The sequence below is a fragment of the Anabrus simplex genome, chromosome 1 (genome assembly GCF_040414725.1).
Source record: "Anabrus simplex isolate iqAnaSimp1 chromosome 1, ASM4041472v1, whole genome shotgun sequence".
Lineage (NCBI taxonomy): Eukaryota > Metazoa > Arthropoda > Insecta > Orthoptera > Tettigoniidae > Anabrus > Anabrus simplex.
The window spans coordinates 625,309,961-625,334,493 of record NC_090265.1 but is presented as its reverse complement, the minus strand read 5'-3'; the positions used below and the strand labels follow the sequence as shown (position 1 = coordinate 625,334,493).

Genomic DNA, 24,533 nt, shown 5'->3' with positions numbered 1-24,533 from the left:
TTAACCAGAAGTTGATGTTTTGTGATTTCCTTACATTACTAACTAAGCATGTGAAATTGAGCATTAAAAATCAATCATGTGCGCTTGCTGTCAGCCATATTTGATTTAAGCCTTTCCGTGCCAACAAGTGGCAGCACAAAATTTAAATTCATATTTTCATAAACTAGAATGTTCATTTGAAACATATCAGCATCCACCTGTTGTAATCCTTGTTATATGTTCTTTTTTTTTTTTCTCAACTTGTGTCCTGTTTTACATGGAATTTCCCAGCATTGGTGTCATTAGCATATGTTTCTCTTATGTGCTTTTGTGTGTCATCTTTTACAATGATGAAGGGTAATGGTAACAGGACACTGCCTTGCTGAACGTACTCTCTTTTTTCTAGTGAGCCAATAATTCTCTCCATTTTCTATTCAGACATACGATCTTGTATCCTTATAAAACATTTTAATTCTGTTGATTAATGATGTTGGTATATTTTGCCTCTCTAAACATTCCCATAATTTAGCTCATATGATACTGCTAGGCCTATAGGCTTTTTAATATCTAAAAATTAGAAAGGTGATAATTTTTAAAAGGTATTTCTTAATGAGAATCCTTGCTGCAAATACCAAATCAATAGTACTCCTTCCTGTTCTAAAACTATGCTTTTCTTCCTCTAATTTTGTCTCTACAAGCTTTTGCAGTCTTTACTCGTGACCTGGTGTTGCTTAAAGTCTGTTTGATTAGGTTATGGGTCTTCTCATCAAGTCCTAGTTCCTGCAAAATCTTCATAAGGGTAGGTCTGTCTACCGAGTCATACACCTTTGTAAAGTCGACGAAAATGACAACTTTTTTTTACCGGCTTATTACATCAAATATGAATCTCTAAGTGACATTAGTATTTCTGATAGTAGTGATAATGATTCTATTGATTCTTCAGATGATGACTTTCTTAGTATTTCTAGTGAAAGTGAAGTAGATATTACGTCAGAAGCTAAGGTCTTGGTAGGAGATGTTGAATATACATTCGTGTGGAAAAAATGTAAGGCTGGGGATAGTGTGCAACCTAAAACAATTCCATTCATGGGAAATCCTGGTGTGAGGAGAGTTTGTTTCTTTCCAAAACTGTGCCCGGGCATGAGGAGATTTATTTACAATTTCATCAATGCACTTTTACCATACACATTTTTTTCAGTCACTGTCAAATTGACACCTTGATCCATTAGAAACAGTTCAAAACAGTCAATCGCACTCACCTCTGGTAATAATCCAGTAAAATAGGCTATGGGAGAGATGTGTGATTATCCAGTTATTCTCACATATTTTTCCTGTTTCCTTTTTTGAGTAGACACATTATCACACCATTGAAATGAAATGGCGTATGGCTTTTAGTGCCGGGAGTGTCCGAGGACATGTTCGGCTCGCCAGATGCAGGTCTTTTGATTTGACACCCGTAGGTGACCTGCGCGTCGTGATGAGGATGAAATGATGATGAAGACGACACATACACCCAGGCCCTGTGCCAGCGAAATTAACCATTTAAGGTTAAAATTCCCGACCCTGTCGGGAATCGAACCCGGGACCCCTGTGACCAAAGGCCAGCACGCTAACCATTAGACCAGTCATATGGGATCGCACTGTCTTTCCATATGGCATTCAGTACTTTGTATAGCCATTGCATTCTATTCATCCCAGCAGCTTTTATCATGTCTGCATTCACTTCATCATATACATTGGATTTATTTTTTTGCCATACTGTTTAGGCCATCTTCTACCTTAGGCCTTGTTAGATATGATTCTGCTGACATCTTTCATTCTCTTCTGGAGTTTCAACAGTTCCTCCATTTAATAGTACAGTAGTTCAGAGTGTTGTTTAATTTCTTCCCTAAAGTTTTCTACTTGTCTTATAACAAAACTATTTCTATCTTCTAATGCTGTTATTGATCCCTGATGTCCAAATCCTGTTCAAGCTTAGCTAAAGGGTTGTTCCAAACTTTACTTTTCTCTTCATTAATTATACCTTTGATGCAAAGTTTATGTTTTCGATATTACTGAGCCAGTTCTCTAATTTTTCCTCATATCTCCTGTTATCAGTCACCTGTTTTTCCACATCAAGTATTCTTTTTACGTCATTCCTTTGCTGTACAGCCATCTTCACTTCATTATTCCACCAATCTGTTTCATTATTTTGGACCTTCCTGCTCATCATACCACATATTACTTTTGCTTCTCCACCGGGCGAGTTGGCCATGCGGTTAAGGGCGCGCGGCTGTGAGCTTGCATTCAGAAGATAGTGGGTTTGAACCCCACTGTCGGCAGCCCTGAATATGGCTTTCTGTCATTTCCCATTTTCACACCAGTGGTGGGTTCTGGCTGACCTATGCCAGAAAAGTGAGGGTTTTTCGGAGTAAATTATTGATATTTACAAAGCAAGGAATGAGTAACAATTATTAAGGGGAAATATTCATATGTTATTCAAGGTTAATAAAAACTTACTTTACACTCTATTTACACTTTTTTTTACAGTAGGTCTGTGATATGGTTTCATAAAATATTGGTGTTTTGAGAATACTGTCCTGTGAGCAATACATTTTATTTCAGGCTTTTGTATTATTCCCATCAACAACAGTAACACAATAAACTGTCAAATTTCATAAGAGTTTGTTTCTTTCCAAAACCGTGCCCTGGCATGAGGAGATTTATTTACAATTTCTTCAATGCACTTTTACCATACACATTTTTTTCAGTCACTGTCAAATTGACAACTTGATCCATTAGAAACGGTTCAAAACAGTCAATCGCACTCACCTCTGGTAATAATCCAACCCTCACACCAGGATTTCCCGTGAATGGAATTGTTTTAGGTTGCACACTATCCCCAGCCTTACATTTTTTCCACACGAATGTATATTCAACATCTCCTACCAAGACCTTAGCTTCTGACGTAATATCTACTTCACTTTCACTAGAAATACTAAGAAAGTCATCATCCGAAGAATCAATAGAATCATTATCACTACTATCAGAAATACTAATGTCACTTAGAGATTCATATTTGATGTAATTCCTTATTGCCTTCAAACAAACATCTCTTCCGTTTCGCGCGTATATATAAAGTAGAGAAGATAAGGCATGTTTTAGGCCAGAGACTTCACAAATACAGTTGGAAACCCTCCCACCATCTTTTGAGAATGCTGGAAAACATTTTCCAAAGAGATTACAGTACCCGAGAACTTATTGGACGATCATGTTGGTCGATCGTGAAATGAACACTGCAGCTAAACAAGAATTTCTCAGGCGGTGACGTTATGGGCAAGCGTGCGCCGCCCGAGAATTTCTCAGGTGTGCCACTGAAGAGGTTAATTAAGGCCATGGCCGCTTTCTTCTCACTCCTACGCCTTTCCTATCCCATCGTCACCATAAGACCTATCTGTGTCAGTGCGATATAAAGCTGATTGCAAAAAAACGCCAATAAACCAGCAACTTTTGCTTCTCCAACAACAGCATCTCAGAATTCCATCCGTTCTTCATTACCACTCCTGATTTCATTTTTAGGGACTCTCTTTTGAACTCGTCTTTGATATTATTCAAGCTTCTCAGGTTTTTTCCAGTTCACTTAGTTTGATCTTTGGTTTTTTCTCCCATCTTGTTATTGTGCAGCTTTGTACCTGTTATAGTGGCTACAACCTATCTATGGTCACTGTCCAGATTCTCACTAGGAATGACTTTGACATCAGGGATGTTATTAATATACTCAGTTATTATTATAAAGTCGATCATTGTTTTATATTTTTCATCCCAGCTGTAATGGATTAATTTATGGCTGTCTCTGTTTTTGAACCAAGTGTTTTGAATCTTAAGATAATTTTGACAACAGACGTCAAGGAGGTCTTCTCCTTCTGGATTCTTATTATCATACCCAAATGGGCCGATTACCCTCTTGACTCCCTTTTCTATTAGATTGTATCTCAATTTTAATTATTCTATCATTGATGAATATGACATCTGCAACACCTGCCTCTTTGCTATTCAATATTAGGCTAACTTTGTTACTTGACTCCTTTTGTTGTCCACTCCAGTATAGGATGTAACTATCTCTCCAGATACTTTACCCGGCCTTTTCCGCTTGGTTTCTCTTAGACCTAGCATGTCTAATTTTCTTCTCACCATCAGATCAACAAGTTCTCCACATTTTCCAGTTAAGGATGTTACATACAACATTCCTATTCACATCATAGGTGATTTACTTGTTCACTTTTTCTTTTTGTCATATTCTTGTATTGTTTATCTTCAAGCTGAAAGCCATCTTAACAGCAAGAGGTGTGGCCTGTATAATTTGGATATTAACATTATTTCTGAGGCTGATTTTACTTTTGAAGGCAGTCCCACATTACTCCTCCACTGCTTAGCTAGGCTGTGTTAGGGGACTTCTTTCAGAGTTTACTTACCCTTTCATAGTCTCTTACCAACCTACAAGGCAGCAGGTTGTCATCACATTTAACCCCATTCCAAAAGCCATCTTCTCCACCTTCAATGCCTTTGATGTCTTATGTGTGGATTTTAGTGACATTTCTTCCGCTGAAGATACACCACCGTCTGGCCGAAGCCATATGCTGACATTGTATGTTATAGTTTGCTGAATAAAATTAAAAACCCTACGATCTAGTGGGTTTTTGAACCCTCATGGTCAATTCTGATACCTTCTTTAAGATGATTCTCATTTATATAGGCTATAGAAGTTCTGCTTTGTCTATTGAAAGCAAAAGATCACTAATGAGATCATTTTATTTAGGTTATATAAATCCCTGCAATTCCGACTGTATAACATAGCTGATGAGGTATTTATCTTTCCTGTTCAAGGTTGCAGGATCAAATCTGATTTTGTCAGTTGACATTTAAGAGTGATTAAATTGTCAGTAGATTTACTGGCAAAATAAAAATAACATCTTCAGGGAAGAGTTCAAACACTCTGGTGTCACTTAAAATCTATGAAAAAATATTCATATGGCCTCAGCTACTGGGCTCTGGGTTTGAACTTACGATCTTGAGATCTGGATCCGCAGTGGTAACTATAGCAAAATATGGTGTTCATATGCCCTCAGCTACCGACTGCAGATGGTTTAATTTGATGCCGTTTAGACTGCCTGTATGCCAGTTTTTACATTCTATTTGACACCAGTTGGCAGAGAAACCAGAACTCTTTGAGGTCACTTGTTGAGACTTCCAAATGAAATTTAAAAATCTGACTACTTCTGCTGGATTTGAACCCACAATCTTGGGATCCGGAAGCCAGCAAACGTCTGATGTATAGTGGGAGCTATGATTTCATGGTGAACATCATGAGTGAAGCATAAGTTAAGGTTGTTGGATAATTTAACACATTTTTGAGCTATGATAACTTAATCTGCAACAGTACTGATACATCCTACAGTTTCTGTAGTAAATAGAGTTTACATCCAAAAACATAGGGCTTGTAGGTTCTGTTTGATGTGTTGATACCTCCCAACAATTTATAGGATTGTGATAGGAATGTTTCCTAATGAGAAGAACGGAGTTATTGCATAAACATGTCATATACTTAAACAAGGAGTCTGGAGCAAGTTATATCCACCAGTTATGTAAAATGAACTTGTAGGCTATGTCAGACGGGAAGCTATTTCCTTTGTTTATTATTTTTTTTATGAAGGAGAAATATTTTGACCTGGTACAAGTGATACTTAATGCAGTAAAATTTCCTGTGGAGCACAGCTTGTTACGTGGTCAGCATAGCGCAACAGCATAGCAACCGCTTGGTTAGACAATTCTAAATAGCCTCTCAAAGTCAAAAAGCTTTCTGTTCAACACAGACTACTATAATTCTTTCTCAGTTATGATATGCACATAAGTTACTGTATATGCCATAGGCCTATACCTTTTAAAACAGTTGGTGACAAATAAAATTTTGAATTAAAATATTATGATTGTCTTCCATTAAAAAAGATTATTATAATGTCCAAATTTCAAAATGTCATTGTTTAAGAAGCCTTTCTTGTGGACAGTCAGATTTTCTTCTGATGACGCAGAGCACAGTTCTCTGCGAAACGTAAAGAATTTCACCTTATTTTCTTGACATGGCATAAGCCCAAAAGCGTATACAGTATCATGTCTATAAGTACGGGCCGTGAAAGCATCAATGGCAAAGATTATTGTAGTTTGATGACCCCCAATTTATATTTTTTTATATGTTGTGTGATGAAATATTCTGTTTAATCTTTTTGTATGTTTGCATTTCACTCTGTGTTCATTATCCACATGTATTTTATATAAATATTATTAATGTTACTGGAATTTATTTTTAGGTGTTACATATAAATTTGATAATGCCAAAAACTCCTGGGTTGTAAAAACTGAGCTGAAGAAAGCAGTTAGTCAAAGTGACAGTGATGAAGAGGAAGAAGATAATGTTGTCAGACAAGACATGACTGCTGGCCATTACAGTTATGAGGGGGACACCCATCTTTACACAGATCCATCCGATGGCTCTGTGTACATCTGGGATAGGGAAAAGAATGCTTGGTTCCCAAAGGTAATTATCATCATCACTCATGTATTTTGAAGAATGTGTTTAGTGATTCAAGAGTTTTGTTTCCTAAAAACATGTGGTTTGTATCTTGGGGTAGACATACTGGAAGAGAGGTTGGTCTGTGTTGTTCATCTAGAAATTAATCCTTATTTTTCATGAAATATTAGGTTGTCCAGGAAGTTTCGAGCATTTTTGTATGTAGTTGTACTGTATTTGCAAGACAATATTTAGCTGCATTTCTGAGAAAACAGAAGAGTTCAATTGCAGTTAGTTGAAGATTTGTGTTCTTGTTTGGATGAAGATTAAGTAGAAGTTACTTCTTGACATGTGATATTCTTCTGTAAAAAGAGGGAAATCAATGTTTTGAAGTATATGGATGGAGATGACAAAATGACAAAGGACATTCTTATAGTAATGCCTGTACACTTAAACATTGGATAATCCTGGAAACTTTATCGTTAGTGCAAGAGTGGAAAATTATAAAACAAAAGGGATTGCATCCTATGTAAGAAACCAAGATAGCATACTAAAAGCTATTCAAATAGATTAAGGGAAAATGTTGCTGAGATAAAAATAATAATGTTAAGAAAACCTGTGGGGAGACAGAAGAGCATCTAATGAAATGCGTGAATTCTGTAAGGAAATTCAAACTGTCACACAGAAATTCAAAGCGAAGTGCCTATCAGTTGGGGGCAAACATGTAAATATAGTTTGGAAGATAGAGTCAGTGTGGAAAGAGTACTGTCTGAACTTTACAGTGAAGAGCACAGAGATATAAAACACAGAGACATAACTAGGAGGTGGCAGATGAGGTATGTGCCCCAGGTGCCAGTTTGTGCAGGGTGGGGGGGCACTATACTGGACAAGTATTTATTTTACTATTTATGTATGATTTAAAAAAATGAGAAACACATTAGTAAACTACAAAAACTAATCATCATCATCATCATTTCTCGGCTCCAGCAAGCTGGGTGCGGTTGTGTACAAGCCTCCTCCAGTTTGTCCTGTCCATCCACAGATGTTGATCATATATGAGACGCCAGTTTACATCTCTAATTTCAAGTCCTTGAAAATCTGCTTCTCCCAAACATCACGAGGTCTTCCTCTAGGTCTCTTCCCAGAAACACTGCAGTCAAAGTATGCCCAAGTAAGGGTAGGGTATTAAACTGTTCATGAATGTATTTTAGAGGACTAATGCTATAGTGCAGCAAGTCCATGTGTAGCCCCAGAAAATATACAAACTGAGGCCATTGAAAACATGAATTTTGTTTTCTCAGTGGACTTCAGTGTGAAACATTGGTGATGATGGAGTGGACATCATTCTTGACATTTGCTACAAAACTTGGCACACAGGCTCTTGACTGGATGACTAGACACAATCCGTTTTCATCCTGCTCCTCAAAAAGGGATCCACAGTGAAATGTCTGAACTATCGCACAATCTCGTTCACATCATATGCAAGCGAAGTTCTTCTACAGATGCTGCACCAGAGGCTGCAAAACTATCTACACTATCAGATACCAACTGAACTGGCAGAATTTGTAAAAGGCAGAAGGATAAAGAAACCAGATATTCAGTCTGTGACAACTTAAAGAGAATCCTCTAGAATTTTGTTGATTTATTGATATTTTAAAGAATTCATTCAGTTGTGTCCAGTGGAGTAAACTTTGGGAATGCTGATTGAGATAGGAGTCCCCAGGCTTCTTGTATACCTGGTGCAGAAACTTTGTATTTCACAAAGTGGAATTGTCCCGGTAGAAAAGAGAAAGTCAAAACCCTCAACAAGACTGAATTCTGTTGCTAAGATTGTTTAATATCTAACTTATAGCAAATTTGTCTGTACTGTTAATAAAAATGAGATCTTATTTGTTTGTTTGTTCATTCCGGATAGGCTCTACTGGACTCATAGAGCTGAAATTTGGTGAGGATATAGCTTGAAATCCAGAGTCATATAAGGATTACTTTTGATATTGATATATTTCACAGTCTTGAACTGGTGGAGTACTTTACAGGGGTATGTACCAAATTTGGGCCATTTTATACCCATATCTACTAAAATAACATGTAAGCGATTGGTCCTATCAAAAAATAAAGTGCACCTGCTGGCCTTTAAATTAAATTTTCTATAAGAAACATCACTTGCATTTTCTTCATAACTCTAATGGTTTTTGAGAAAATTCAGCTTTCTTGTGTTTTTGGTTGTGGCCCATGGCGAAATAACTAAAACCACGGGTAAACGGTTGACTTTTTCGAAAACTGAAGTGCACCATGTGGCTTTGAAATTAAATTTTCTACAAGAAACATTATCATCATCAGTGTCCCACTCCAGTCATCCGGGTGTGGTTAACAAACCTCCTTCACTCCTTTCTGTCTTTCCACTTTTCCTGCTCCATTACTTCCGCCACATCCAATCCAGCTTCTCTAATGTCCTTCCATATCTGATCCATCCACCTTCTTCTCGGTCTTCCAACTGGTCTCTTTCCCTTAACTTCTCTTTCTAATTCCCTTCTTGCTACCTGTTCCTTTCCCATTCTTTTTACATGTCCGAACCATCTCAGTCTTGCTTTCTGTATGTTCTTTACTGACGGTTCTCTTTTTAGCTCTTCTCTGATTTTAATATTTTGGATTCTATCTCTTCTTGTCATCCCATAAAAGCACTCTCGACTTGATGATAAAATGTTGTACCTTTACTTAGTCTGTTATTAATTTCAGGGTTGATTTCATTAATTCCATTAATAATGCTACCCAGATATGTAAACTGTTCTATATTCTCTAACCGTTCTCTGTGTATGTTCACTCGGCTTCTCTTTTTGTCTTTTCCACAGTGCATGACTACAGTTTTCTTTTTACTAATTACCATTCCAAACTCCTTCAGATTTTCTGCAAGAAACATTATCATCATCATCATCATCAGTGTCCCACTCCAGTCGCCCGGGTGTGGTTAACAAACCTCCTTCACTCCTTTCTGTCTTTCCACTTTTCCTGCTCCTGTCCAGTCTTCTTTGTACTTCCTTTTCTCCCTTTCCTCAAATCACCACATCATCTGCAAATACCAAAACATTCACTTCATCACTACTGATACTCTGTTTTACACGTTTTATGATTTTATCTATCAATATAATGAACAGTACTGACGACAGTGCACTTCCTTGCTCAAGACCTTTCTTTGTATAAAATGTTTCAGAGTCACCACTTCCCACTTGTACACTGCTTTTACTTTCATGATACAACATTTTTATCTTGTTAATTAAGGATTTTGGTACATTCCTTTTCTGTAGGCATTCCCATACATGTTTTCTCTTAACTGTATCATAAGCACATTCATTTTCTTCGTAACTCTAATGGTTTTCAGAAAAATTCAGCTTTCTTGTGTTTTTTGCTGTAGTCGCCTTCACTAATAAATAGACTACTCACTTCTCGCATAAGTAGGGGTGACGTAAAGCTATATTCTTCATCATTTATGTGAAGTCTTCATTAGTTTGGTAACAGGCCAGCTGAAGAATGAGCGTGCCATTCTGCAGAAAGCATTTGTAGGCTTCAGTTGTATTGTTAAGAGAGCTAAGCGTGCTTATCCATATTTGAAAACTGCTGTGGGCTGTTGTTTATTTATTAGCCATTCGCCAGTGAGTTTATAATTCACATTTCACTTTGCGTCATTAACCAATTTAATGCTTGCTTATAAATCCGTATGAAGATTATGTACTTCAGCTAGTTTATAATAGGATGAACTTTGGAAAATCTCAAAGGGGAGCTGTTAATAGGCGGTCAGAAGTTTAATAATCTGTGATAAAATGATGATACGACTATACTGACCAAGGATGTCATTGAACTTCGGTATATGCTCCAGCTGATTACTATTGAAATTGGTAATTTTGGAAGGAAATAATTTTTTTAAACAAAGATAGATGATTGGTGATAGGGCTAATACAATCCACTTGCCACCTCAAATTGAAGTAGTTCATGAAACCTTGGATCATTAGTTTCTAGCCAGGGCAGCTGTGAGGCAGGGACAAAATGGCATATCAGCTTTGTGAAGATACAGTCTGATAAATAGATTACAAAATCCACAAAGATACAGCTGATTGAATGTTGGTGTTCAGCATTGTTCTGTATGGTGTTGAATCATGGACAGTGAAAGCATTGGATATAAATCATATAGATGCCTTTGAAATGCGGTGCTAACAGTGAATACTATGTATTCCTTGGACAGCCGGAAGAGCTAAGGTCTCAATTTTAAATGAACTACAGTAAAAGCTTGATTAACCAAACTTCGCTAAACCAAAACCCAAAACTGTGATGAAAAAAAATGAATTATTGCAGGACTCTGATGCACTCTCTCTCTTTCTCTCTGCTTTTTTTTTTTTTTTTTTTTTTCCCAGTTTGATTTACGTCACACCAAAACAGATTGGTCTTATGGTGACGATGGGATAGAAAAGGTCTAGGAGTTGGAAGGGAGCGGCCGTGGCCTTATTTAAGGTACAGCCCCAGCATTTGCCTGGTGTGAAAATGGGAAACCACGGAAAACCATCTTCAGGGCTGCTGACGGTGGGGTTTGAACCCACTATCTCCCAGATGCAAGCTCACAGTTGCGTGCCCCTAACCGCATGGTCAACTCGCCCAGTGGACTGGTGCTCAAAGTCAAGCTTGCAATGTTGCTTGCAGCAAGTGACATAATTCTCTTACCCTCACTCCACATTCCAGTACCCTGTATACTGTTAACTTCCCCCTTCTGATGCACATTCCACTCATCATTTGCGGTCACAAGAAGTGTTACAGTACATGCTTCAGCGAAAAGGAAACATGTTATGATAACAATTGAACAGAAAATTGAAGCAGTTAGATGGATAATGGGAGGCTGTTACAAAACGTAGCAGCAGATTATGCTGTTGGTATCTCGACAGTACCCAACTGGGTAAGTGAAGTCAGAAATTCAGGAACAATTGTCGAAAATTTCAAAACACAAAACTATGAAGGAAAAAAAACTGAGCAACGTGCTAAAGAAATGGCATTATCTGGACCTATGCCTATGGTTTGTGGAACAAAGTAGCAAATCCACATCATCTGATACAATGTTCATCAAGTGGGGGAGTGATATAGCTGCTTGCATGCATTATGAGAAGAATGTTCAAAAGAAAATTCCTGATTTTATTAATTTTATAAAATAAAATGTGTCTAAATATTGCACTTTATATTTAAATAACATCTAGTTTGAATTTAAACAATATTGTACGCACATGAAAGCAGAATATATGTCTTTTTTGCTCTACGAATAGTTCCCATGCCCATGGTTTATCCCAAATAAATGTGTTATCTGAAATGGCTCTGCCCCCTTTAGTTTGGTTAAGTGGAATTTTACTGTAGGTATTCAGCTCAGGATATCCACAATTTGCCGATGCTGCATTTTACAGTACTTTAGGCACGTGATTTGCCATTATGGTACTAGTCTTGAGAAGTCAAGTTGGCCAAGGAAAGGTAGATGGAAAACAGACTAGAGGAAGAACAGCAGTTAGATGGTTGGACCTGATTAAATACTTCAACAGAAAATCTCTACAGATTTCTATCAGGGAAGCTGAAGATTGACTGAAATGGAGAGGCGTAGTCAGGAGATGCAGCTAGGATAATGAGTCAGAAGAGAGAGGATAGACAGTGCAGTTGGTAAATTAACAGTCCAGAGTTAATTTATGTAAGCAATAAATTTCATGTTTGGTTCAGTATTGATGGATATGACTTAATTTTTACAAAAACTTTATATTCGTCTAACAGGGGATCTTTCAAAACTTGGTATTTGGAGCATGTAAACGCTGTCAAACATAATAGATTCTCGGCTTTGGGATTACACATTCATGAGGCTAATGATCATTTCTCCACCATCCAATAAGATTTGGACATACTCTGTTTCAGTCAGAAAGGCCTCTTTCTTAATATCCTAGAAGTGTACTTTATATCTTTAGACCAGTTTTCTAATCCTACTTTTAATTTGAACGAAATTTCAAAAAAAAATTAATCTCCTATTTGAGTCAGTTATTCCCTTAGCATCCAAGTATTACACTAAAAAGTTAGATACAAGTCACAGTCATACGAATGATCCTCGTAACAGTTCCCATCCTTCTCCTCTTGTGCCTTCCTCATTCCAACTTTCCCCTCTCTCTTCCCTCCCTAACTCAGCTCTCCCTCCCCTTCTTTTTGCTTCCTCCTCTGCTATGTCACAACAAATTCAAAGCTGTACTCGACACTGACAGCTGTGCTGGGTGCACCACTGCAACCTCGAACCTTTTTCCCGTGATTTTCTTTTCAATTCGTCAAGTAATTTTCTTTCTTTTCTCTTTTAGATAACTTATTCCCCTATTGGACACCGGGACATTCTTCATATTATTGTAACAAAAGATTGTTCCTTCAATGATACGGCATTGACAGGGACATCAACAATTAATCTATTTTATTTCCATCAGTACTGTGATATTTTCTTGTAAGGCATATTTTACTATGATCCATGATGGGACTACTAATAGACAATTACTTCTTATGTCATTTTTTCATCGACACAAGTGCAGTTTTGAAATCATTTTAAGCGTCATTAATCTTGTGACCTGCTCTTTTAATTCAATTCCACTTGATAATTTATCAAATGTCTAATGTGTGAATTTTAATGTGTTCACTGATGTATTTTATGTGTTCGTATTTGTAGCCTTAACTTAGGGGGTTTAACCCCCACCTCATTACGTGACATCACTATGTCCTAATGCTTATTTTATGATTAATAGCTGAGGATGACCACTATGTACAGTTGAAACTAGTATTGTTTGAGAGTAAACTGTATTGATTAGGGGGATAATAAACTGAAGTTTTCGTAAAAAGTAAGTCAGAGTTGATTTGTCAACTGAGCAAGTACTTCATGCAGTACACGCCATGTAGCTGTAAACTTATTTGAACTAAAATGTCAGTAGCCCTGAAGATGGCATTCTATGGTGTCCTCTTTTTCACACTATATATGTTGGACTGTAGCTTAAGACCTCAGCTGCTACCTTTCTACTCCAAGTCCTTTCCTATCCTAGTGTCACTGAAAACCTTTGTAGTCATATATAGAAACATTGAAACGAACACAATTGGATACATACTATGACAAGTCTGTGCAAGAAAAGGTAGAAATATGAATTTAATACGAAAGGAGAAGGACAATCCCCAGATCTTCAAATAGATTTACTCTCTCCTTATCAATCCTTGTTCTTCTTCATGCATTTCTTCTCAGCCCATGGTGAGCTTGTTTCTGCTTGCCAGCTTCATCATGAGGGCAGGCTTCAATCTTCATTGAGGAGCCATTGTGACAGATCGTCAGTCCTAATGTGGGAAATGTAGGAGAAGAAGAAAGTCGGATAAAAACAGGAAAAGAGGAAAAAAGATAAATACAGGTGGTAAAAACTGGGGACACATGACAAATGCAAAAGGAGAAAAGGAACCCAATGAGAGCATAACAATATTCACTCCAAACCAGCCAGTTGTATCAAGCTTGACATGCAAGTGCAATGTAGAAAGGAAATGTGATTTTAAAATTCAAATTTAACTTTTTATTTTTATTTTTTATTTTTAATTTTTTGATTTTTATGTAGCACTGACACAGATAGGTCTTATGGCAAAGATGGGAAAGGAAAGGCCTGTGAGTGTGAAGGAAGCGGCCATGGCCTTAATTAAGGTACAGCCCCGGCATTTTCCTGGTGTGAAAATGGGAAACCACGGAAAACCATCTTCAGGACTGCTGACAGTGGGGTTCAAACCCACTATCTCGCGGATGCAAGCTCACGGCTGCGTGCCCCTAACTACACGGCCAACTCGCCCGGTCAATTTTAACTTAAAAAGGCACAGATCACTTAAGAAGTCTTGCAAGTGTAAGTTGTATTGTGCTTGAGTCATCACTACTTGGACTGGTTTGATGCAGATCTCTGTGCCACCCTATTATGTGCTAACCTTTTCATTTCTACATAACTGCTGCATCCTAACTCTACTCTAATCTGCTTATGATATTCATACCTTAGTCTACCCCTGTAGTTCTTATCACCTACACTTCCCTCAGAAACCAGCTACACAAGTCCTGGGTGTCTTAAGATGTGTCCTATCATTCTATCTCTTCTTCTGGTCAAATTTAGCCAAATCAATCTCCTCTCACCAATTCGATTCAGTATCTCCTCATTCGTGATTCGATCTATTCATCTCGCCTTTAGCATTCTTCTGTAACACCCCATTTCAAAAGCTTCTATCCTCTTTCTTTCTGAGCTAGTTATCGTCCATGTTTCATTTCCATACAATGCCACACTCCAGATGAAAGTCTTCAAAAACATCTCTCTGATTCCTAAGTCATTGTTCGAAGTGAGCAAATTTCTTCTCCTAAGGAGGGCCTTCCTTGCTTGTGCTAGTCTGCATTTTATTTCCTCCTTACTTCTGCCATTGCTAGTTATTTTACTACCCAAGTAAAAATACTCATCTACTTCCTTTAAGACTTCATTTCCTAATCTAAAGTTTCCTGCATCACCTGACTTTGTTCGACTGCACTCCGTTACTTTCATTTTGGACTTATTTATTTTCTTCTTGTACTCCTTACCCAAGACTCTGTCCATACCATTCAGCAATTTCTCCAGATCTTCTGTAGTTTCGGATAAAATAACAATATTATCACTAAATCTCAAGGTTTTGATTCCTCTCCTTGGATCGTGTTTCCCTTCCCGCATTCGTCTTAGATTTCCTTTACTGCCTGTTCTATATAAACATTGAAAAGGAGGTCGGACAAACTGCAACCTTGCCTCACTCCTTTCTGGATTGCTGCTTTCTTTTCAAAGCCCTTGAGTCTTATCACTGCAGACTGAGTTTTATACAGTTTGTCATAATTCTTTGTTCTGTGTATCTGATCCTGATCTCCTTCAGAATCTCAAATAGCTTGGTCCAATCAACATTATCAAATGCCTTTTCTAGATCTACAAACGCAATGTATGTGGGCTTGTCCTCCTTTATTTGATCCTCTAAGATCAGACGTAAAGTCAGGATTGCTTCACGTGTTCCTACATTTCTTCTGAATCCAAACTGATCTTCTCTTAGCTCAGTTTCAACTTGTCTTTCCATTCTTATGTAACTAATACATGTTAAAATTTTGCAGGCATGAGATAGTATGGTGCGGTAGTTTTCACACTTGTTAACACCGGCTTTCTTGGGAATAGGTATAATGACATTCTGCCGAAAATCGGATGGCACTTCTCCTGTCTCATAACATCTTACACACTAAATGGAATAACCTCGCCATGCTTGTTTCTCCCAAGGCAGTAGTAATTCAGAGGGATTGTTATCAATTCCAGGTGCCTCGTTCCGATTTATGTCTCTTAAAGCTCTGTTGAATTCTGACCTCAAAATTGGGTCTCCCATTTCATCAGCATCAACAGCCTCTTCTTGTTCCAGAGCCATATCATCTACGTCATTACCTTGATTCAACTGTTGGATATGTTCCTGCCATCTTTCTGCCTTGTCTTCTTTCCCTAGAAGTGGTTTCCCATCTTCGCTCTTAATATTCATACACCTAGATTTCCTTTCTCCAAAGGTTTCCTTGATTTTCCTGTATGTAGCATCTACCTTTCCTATGACCATACAACCTTCAACATCCTTGCACTTCTCCTTCAGCCATTCTACCTTAGCTGTTCTGCATTTTCTATTCACTTCATTCTTTAATCGCCTGTATTCTTTTCTGCTGTCTTCATTAAAAAAAATTTTTTTTTGCATTCTTGTACTTTTGTCGTTCATCAATCAGGTCCAGTATATCCTGAGTTATCCATTAATTCTTACTTAATCTTTCCTTTCTTCCTAGCATTTCTTCAGCACCCCCAGAGACCTTATTCTTCACGACTGTCCATTCTTCTTCTATTGTGTTTCCTTCAGCCTTTTTACTTAGTCCTTGTGCAACATGTTCCTTGAAACAGTCTCTTACACTCTTTTCTTTTAACTTGTCTAGATCCCATCTTCTTGCATTCCTTCCTTTCTTCAATTTCTTCAAGTTCAGATGGCATTTCATGACTAACAAGTTGTGGTCGGAGTCCACGTCCGCTCCTGGGAAAGTTTTGCAATCCAACACCTGGTTTCTGAATCTCGGCCTAATCTTACTGAAGTCTATTTGATACCTTCCAGTGTCTCCAGGTCTCATTCACATATACAGACGTTGTTTGTGGTGTTTGAACCAAGTATTAGCAAGGACTAAATTATGATCGGTGCAGAATTCAACCAGCCGACTTCCTCTTTCATTCCTTTGTCCCAATCTGAATTCTCCTACTGTATTACCTTCTCTTCCTTGGCCTACCACTGCATTCCAGTCTCCCATTACAATTAAATTCTCATCACTTTTTACATATTGTACTAATTCTTCTATCTCTTCATATATTCTTTGGATTTTTTCAGCTGCTGAACTAGTGGGCATATAGACCTGCACTACTGTGTAAGGTATATCTACATTTAAAAATAAAACCTTTTCACGGACATTAAGTTATGAGGTTTAGACCTCACTTAACCACTCACAGAAATTTGGGTTTAATGAATCAGAATTGTTTTCAAAATAACTTTTTTATTGTAGACAGCTCCTTTCGCTCTGCCCACATTGAAATCAGACTTGAATAGAAATCGGATTTGAACACAGTTTGTAATAACTTTGAACAGTCCAGTAATAACGTATCTCTGATCAATCTCTCTGTTCTGTTTTATCTGTCCTCGGTCTTAACACTGATCAGCATAAATAAGGCTGTAGCTGGGGAACATTACTTGTTCCAGAATATCCTTTTAACAGATTAGGCAGTGTATTCTCTTTTAAGGGTGCCAAACGTACAGATCTTTTAGCTTCCTCCACAATATCTTTCATTGCCCCCACCTTCTGCCTTAACATACTTTGTTGCAGAGTGTAGAAGTATAATTATTGTTAGACTTGCATGTCTAATGGATACAAGTAATGGTATTCGCACTAAACCATCTAGCTGTACTCTGCTGGACGTGGAAGAACTTCAAACTGCATTTTTAAAATGCTCCTTGAACATGTAAAGGCATAATTTTCTGGCATTTCCTTTAGAGATACGAAGAAAATAGATAAGAACTTTGTTATTGGAAATTTTATTCTAAATCCTGAAGCTCTTTTTTTTGATAAGTCTAATATTTTACCTGTCATTTAAGTTTTTCTATAACTGTTCGGTTCATTAGTTTGTCAAATCTAATTCAGGTTAAAATTTTTTAAATCAGACAAAACTGTATCACAGAAAAGAATTTTTCCTGGAAAACTTTTATTTAGGACTAGTAAGATACCTGTGCTTTGCCATGGTTTTAAACTGAAAATTATTAAGTTCATGCCTGAAATGGTTTAGGAAAAATGGATATTATGTTTTAGAGAGTCAACCACCATCTAAAATCCTTATGGGAGAAATATTTTGAAATATAGGATATTTTACACCTAGGATATAAAAGAAGAAACTTCCTGTAAAATTACAACTTTGTACGTCAAACAGTTTTGGAGGGATGAATAAATGTGTTCACGGAGCTAACCTCATTTAACACTTTAGGGGTGAAACATTTAAAAGTATTTCCTATTTCACACCTAGGATTTAAAACATATACCGCTATTTGTAATTTTGTCTTCGTACATTAGACCATTTCAGAGGAAGGAATGAATATACAGTATGTGTTTTCGGTGTTTTCAGATGTTAATCCCCATTTAACTATCTTAGGGGTTAAATATATTTCAAACCTTATGTTACTGAACACCTAGGATATCATATGAAATTTTAACTTCATAAATAAAACGGTTTCATATAAATGCATATTTTTGTCATCATTCCTCACCCCCCAGTCAAAACCCCTTAGGGTGTATTGTTATAAGTCCACTTCTTATTTGTATCCTCAAAAAAGAATTCAACTTCTTTTACACCCTCTCCCCCCCCTCTTAAGTTGATCTCCTCCCAAATACGTGTTTCCTTATTTTTTAAAGGGGATTCCAAATACCAGTTTTCACATCCAAAACTTCCTTGGGATATTAGTATCCTCATAAAAAGATTTTGACTCATTTTTCAATTCATTTACCCCTCCTGCCCCCCTTAATTGGATTTTCCAAAAACAAAAGAATACGTGTTTCTTTTTAAAGAAGATTCCAGATACCAGTTTTAACGTCTGTAACATCTTTTGTTTTTGAGATATCAGTATCCTAATAAAAATAATTCAAACCCTTTCAGTCCTTTTAACCCCCCTCCCCTCCTCAAACAAAAATATATGTGTTACTTTATTTTTAAAAGAGATTAAAAATAGCAATTTTGGACATCTGTAACATGTTAAGTTTTTGAGATATTCTGTAGATATGCTCAAGTTAAAAATTCACCCCGTTTATAGCTTCCCCTTAAAGTGGATTTTCAGAAAACAAATTATGTGTTTTCTTTTACATTTACAGGAGATTCCAAATGCCAATTCTCACATCTGTAACATGTTATGTTTCTGAGATATACTGTAGATATGCACATTTTAAAAAATCACTGTCTTTGTCACTCCTATTCACCCCCCCTTAAGTAGACTTTCCAAAAACAAAAAATATATGTTTCTTTATTTTTAAAGGAAATTCCAAATATCAATTTTCATGACTGTAACATCTTCAGTTTTTGAGTTAAAAGCATCCTCATAAAAGGTCTTCAATACCCTTTTCACATTTTTTGCCCCCCTTAAGAGGATTTTCCATAAATGAAAAAATACACGTATCTTTATTTTTAAAGGAGATTAAAATACCAATTTTCTTGTCTTTAAACGGTTAAGTTTTTGAGATATAGGTACACTCATTTTAAAAATTCATCCCTCTTTTCACCCCTTTAGCGACAGAATATCCAAATCCTCCCTTATTGAGCACCTACACTGTAATATAAATGTATCCCCAAAATTTCATTTCTTTATGTCGAGTAGTTTTGGCTTGGTGTTGATTACAGTCAATCAGAGTTAGCCTTTTACAGAGAGAGACGACACACACAAGAACTTTTGTGTTGTTGTAGGAAGTTGAATTCTAAGTACGCTCAGTGGGCTTCATTTTCTTGGGCAGTGTATTCATGTCTAAGGGTTCCTGACATACGAAGGTCGATGAAATATAAACGGGATTTTTGTTCCTGAACATCAGCAGTTGGTAGGACTGGCCCCGCACTTCTGCTATGCGTGGGCGGGATCATTAGAAATAGGGAGAGTGTGCTGTTAGATATTTCCCGCCGTTTCGTCTGTAATGCTCACGATTTCTTAGCAACAGGTGAACCCCTCCACTGCGCAATGCATAATTATAAAATTTCTTGCTCGCGAAGGAGTTAAAGCGGCGGAAATTTGCCAGGGATTGACTGCACAGTTCATTGATCAAATATTGTCAAGGACGTGTGTGTTTGCCTGGCATAAAAAGTTCAAGAAAGAACGAGAATGTGTGGAAAATCAGCTACACGATCGCCGTCCTCGGACCAGCATTACAGACAAAAACATTTGTGCGGTTAAAGACATTATTGACGACGATCGACGGGTGACAGTATCATAAACTACAGAACAAGTCGGAATCAGTTATGGGAGCTGTCAAGCAATCGTCACAATGCGACAATGCGCCTCCCCATACTGCAGCTCTAACTGTCTCCAGGCTACAGGAAATGCACTGGACTAAACTTGATTATCCTCCTTACAACCCGGACTTATCGCCCTGCGATTTCCATTTGTTCGGACTGGTTAGAGAAGTTCTAGGAGGGCAACGATTTGAAGATGACGAGAGTGTGGAAGACCTCCTGCACAATGGGTTGGTGGTACGACCCTGTTCTTTTTACGATGAGGACATCAAAAAGCTGTCCATAGGCTGGGATAAATGCATTTCCAAAGCAGGAAAAAATTGTGGCTACTCTTAAAAAAAAAATCTACCTGCTCTCCTGATAAGCTAGCATAATTACCGTATATACACTGAGTGACCAAATGTCATGGGAAGAGGTAGAGGTGTCCCGTTAGAAAATGTGCCGTGTTCGATCCCTGAGCATTGCCACTAGCTGTGGCATAGCTGAGCAGTCTGTCACAGACACCAGTGTCGTGAAGATGGCAACACATCACAAGTTAACTGACTTTGAACGTGGAATGGTCATCGGTGCATGGCGCATGAGTCATAGCATTGCGGGGATTACACGCGAATTCAGGTTTCCGAGGTCAACAGTGTCGAGAATGGATCTTCAAGATCGCAGAGAGAATGTTACCACCCGTGTAAACCACCGCATGGGAAGACCACAGATGTGTAATGAGCAGACATCACGTTGCCTCAATAGGCTACTGTGAGTCCGATCACCACCCAGTTGAATGCTGGGAGTCAGGAACCCATTTCTATCAGGACCATAAGGAGGCAACTACACCGCATAGGCTTCACCAGCCGACAACCAACTCGTGTCCATTTGCTGATGCCTATATATATCTATATCATAGAGCTCAACGACGTGCATGGGCCCACGAACATCGGCAATGGACCATGGATCAGTGACGGAATGTGGTATGATATGATGAAATCTGGTTCCAGCTATATTGAGCTGACGGGCGTGTGAGAGTGTGGCGTATGTCCCACGAAGCTATGGTTCTTGCGTGTTAACAAGGTTGTGTCCAGGTGGGAGGTGGCTCAGTTCTGGTCTAGGCGGCGTTCTCATGATTGCGATTAGGCCCCATTATCCGGCTGCAGGGAGCGCTGACAGGTGCACGTTATGTGGAGTTCTTTCAGACCATTACATTTCTCACCCTAGAGTACCCTGGAGATGCCGTGTTTCAACAGGACAGTGCGTCATGTCACTGCTCTGTTGTGGCACGCAGGTGGTTGGAGGAGCACTCCAGTGAAATTATGACTATGGATTGGCCCTCCAGATCCCCCTATCTTAATACAATTGAATATTTATGGGATGCTGTCGATGCTGGTGTACTTACCATGAACTCTGCACCAACTACACAAGACCAATTTTGGGTATCAGTGCAAGATACGTGGGTCCAGATTCCTCCAGAACAATTCCAACACCTTGTAGAATCATTGCCTTGCTATATTGCTGCCGTTTTGAGGGCTTGCAGAGGAGCAACTCATTATTAATATCACATTCAGTGTCTTCCCATGATGTTTGGCCATTCACTATATATGGCCTATAATAATCTGTAAGAAATAAACTGCTGGGCTGAGTGGCTCAGATGGTTGAGGAGGCACTGGCCTTCTGACCCCAACTTGGCAGGTTCAATCCTGGCTCAATCCAGTGGTATTTGAAGGTGCTCAAATACGTCAGTCTCATGTTGATAGATTTACTGGCATGTAAAATAACTCCTGCGAGACAAAATTCCAGCACCTCGGCATCTCCAAAATCTGTCAAAAAGTAGTTTGTGGGATGTAAAAGTTATATTATTATTATTAGTATTATTATTATTATTAAGAAATATACTTTCTAATGGTGAATGAATTACTAAAATTGGTTGAGTGGTTCTCGGGATTACCTTCCATGTATAACTCACAAACTTTGCACAACAGTTAAACAAATAGAAAGAAAAAAAAAAGTTGAAGCGAACCTTCAGATCTTTGTTTGACCTGTGTACAGATAAATTTTGTTTTTTACTGAAGGGAAAAAATGGCATATATCAATATTTTACTTTCTTTTGTATCATTCTTACTATCCATTTGTACCTGGTGAACTAAAAAATGCCAATATAAACACAATCTTCAAGAAAGGTGAGCTCATTGTTTGTGGTAACTGTACCGGGCGGTACACCTCCACTCCGCTAATTTAAAATGTGCGCCTGTGGAAACTCCTCTGCTGGAGGAAGTCTGAACTTTATTTACCCTATTAATTTCCTAGTTTCTCAGAAGATGTCACCACCTGGAAATTTTTGAGTTTGTGAACTGTGTCATTTTCGACGTACTTTTGTTTTGCTTGAAGTAAGAAGTGTGAACTTTCTCTTCTAGAGGACACCACTGAAAAACTACAATAGTGCACCCTAGTGGGAAGAAAAATAACTGTTCTTTGGAGAAAATTTTATTTCAAAAGTTTGTTCTTTGTTAAATTTCTTTCTGTTATTGTTTAAGTTGGCTGTATACCCCTCTCTTTCCCCTTGTTTTGTATTTGACCAATCCCGAATTTCTGTTATTAATTTCTGACCAATCATTGGTATCTTCCCCCAACTTGAATATGTTTCTATACCCTAGCCAATAAATAGTTTGTGGGAGGGTGTTTTCTTTCCCCTAACACCTAGAACCTTCCGCGAGAGGATATAAACTGCTGATTTTTGGGTCTCCGGGCCACTTCTGTTCCATCTTTCAGTGTATTAAGTACATAGCAGAAGGCGGGAAGCGCCTCTTTCTCCGGCAGCGGTCAACTATAAGGTAATGGCCGATTAATATATTCTTTCTTTGCTAGCTCAGCAGTTTAACTCTCGGGGCGGGTGCGAAGCGTTCCACCATGTAACCTTTTCCTAAAATGTAAATGTAACTAATCTTTTCATCTATTCTCTTGGAAAGCTACATTCTGGGATAGAGAGTGCTAACTCTCTCGAGCTCCCACTCATATTGTTTTGAGGTGAACTTATTTTTCTCAACCTATTCTTCGTTAATGTAAAACAAATTGTTCTCTTCTTAAGTCACCTCTTTAGTATGGGATTAGCCCTTGTATTAACGGCCTAGCGCCAAGTAGGTCTTAATCTAGTGTATTAGGAGTGCAAGTTCGCCTCCTCTCAAATTGTTATTTTAGAGGTCATTTAATTAACATTCTTTTCGTTTAATAGACCTCCGTAGATTGGGTATTTTACCCCTGTGTTTATGTCCGTTGAGGACAGCTTGAAGGTGGAGTTTGGTGTGGCCTGGGAGAGGCTTAAATTTGAGAGCGAGTGGCTCTTTTGAAAATTGTATGTTGTATGCCTCGAGGAGGCTTTTTCAGTGTAATTTGGAGCAAGGGCTCCTAGGTATGAATGGGGTTTTCTGCCCCTCTGTTAAAACTTGTGTTTGGGGTAAAACTGAGCTGATTGCCCAAGCATTGTGAAATCGGGGCGCGAAGCCCAAATTCTGTAAATATTGTAACTACCTTATTTTGACTTGCTATTCTGTACCTGCCATGCTTGTTTCTTATTTATTTTGAAAAGAAAATATAACCGTATTAAATTTTAAATTTACTTTACTGGCACTATAATTTCGTAGCTTGAGATCCATTCACACCCGCACCTTCTTTCACCTCTACCTACCGCTAAAACACGGTAACAAGTGGTAGCAGAGCGTGGTTGAATGGGTCTCAATTTAGCCCCTTTTGACGGCTAAACATTGTTTGTTCCGAACTCTAACTATTTTCCCAGTTGCTGGAATTTTTTGAGTTTTTCAAAATTGTTCTGTCACCATGCCCGGCCCTCGCGATGTTCTCCATCTTAACTATTTGCGCAAGGAGGAGTTGATCTATGAATTAACTATCAGAAATGTGCAATCTGGAGGCACGCTTGCAGTAGACACTAACAAGCTTAGAGAGTCCCTTGATTTGCCCATTTCCATCCCCAATTTGGGAGAGAAAGAAATTGATGACTCTCTTTCCACGATCGTCGAGAATATTACTGGGCTAGCTTCTGTAGTTAGTTTTTTTGATGAAAATGATCCGTCTCCTAATCAAATTAAGCGTGTGCAAGGCAGGCTATATCATTTTTCGAATAGGGTTAACGATCTGTTGTCTCTAAAACTGAATGACGTTCAGAGGAAGGAAGCTAGTACGCTCCTGGAAAATATTTCCGAATTATCTAGTAAGGTCACTCAATTGTTAACTGGGGAAGTTCCTCCCAAATCTGATCAACCCACCATAGTGAATGCAGGTAGTGAGGAAGCGCCTCCCAAGGGAGAAGTTAATAGGATAACCGTTGCTGCTCAAACTATCCCTGCCCCATTGGACAACGAATCTGAACGTCGTGCATCTTTGAGTAACATCCGTTCTGAATTAACTTCCTTGCCATTGAAACCTTTACC

General features: G+C 38.2%; 1 protein-coding gene across 2 annotated transcripts in view; it reads left to right on the top strand.

Annotated features, from left to right (window-relative positions):
• The window catches only part of barc (RRM1_TatSF1_like and RRM2_TatSF1_like domain-containing protein barc), a 396,586-nt gene that overhangs the window by 16,296 nt on the left and 355,757 nt on the right, over positions 1–24,533 (top strand). For both annotated transcript variants that reach the window (XM_067135679.2, XM_067135678.2), the window contains exon 3: positions 6,321–6,547. In XM_067135679.2, coding sequence (XP_066991780.2) covers positions 6,321–6,547 — 227 coding nt within the window. The remainder of the gene's footprint in view (positions 1–6,320; positions 6,548–24,533) is intronic.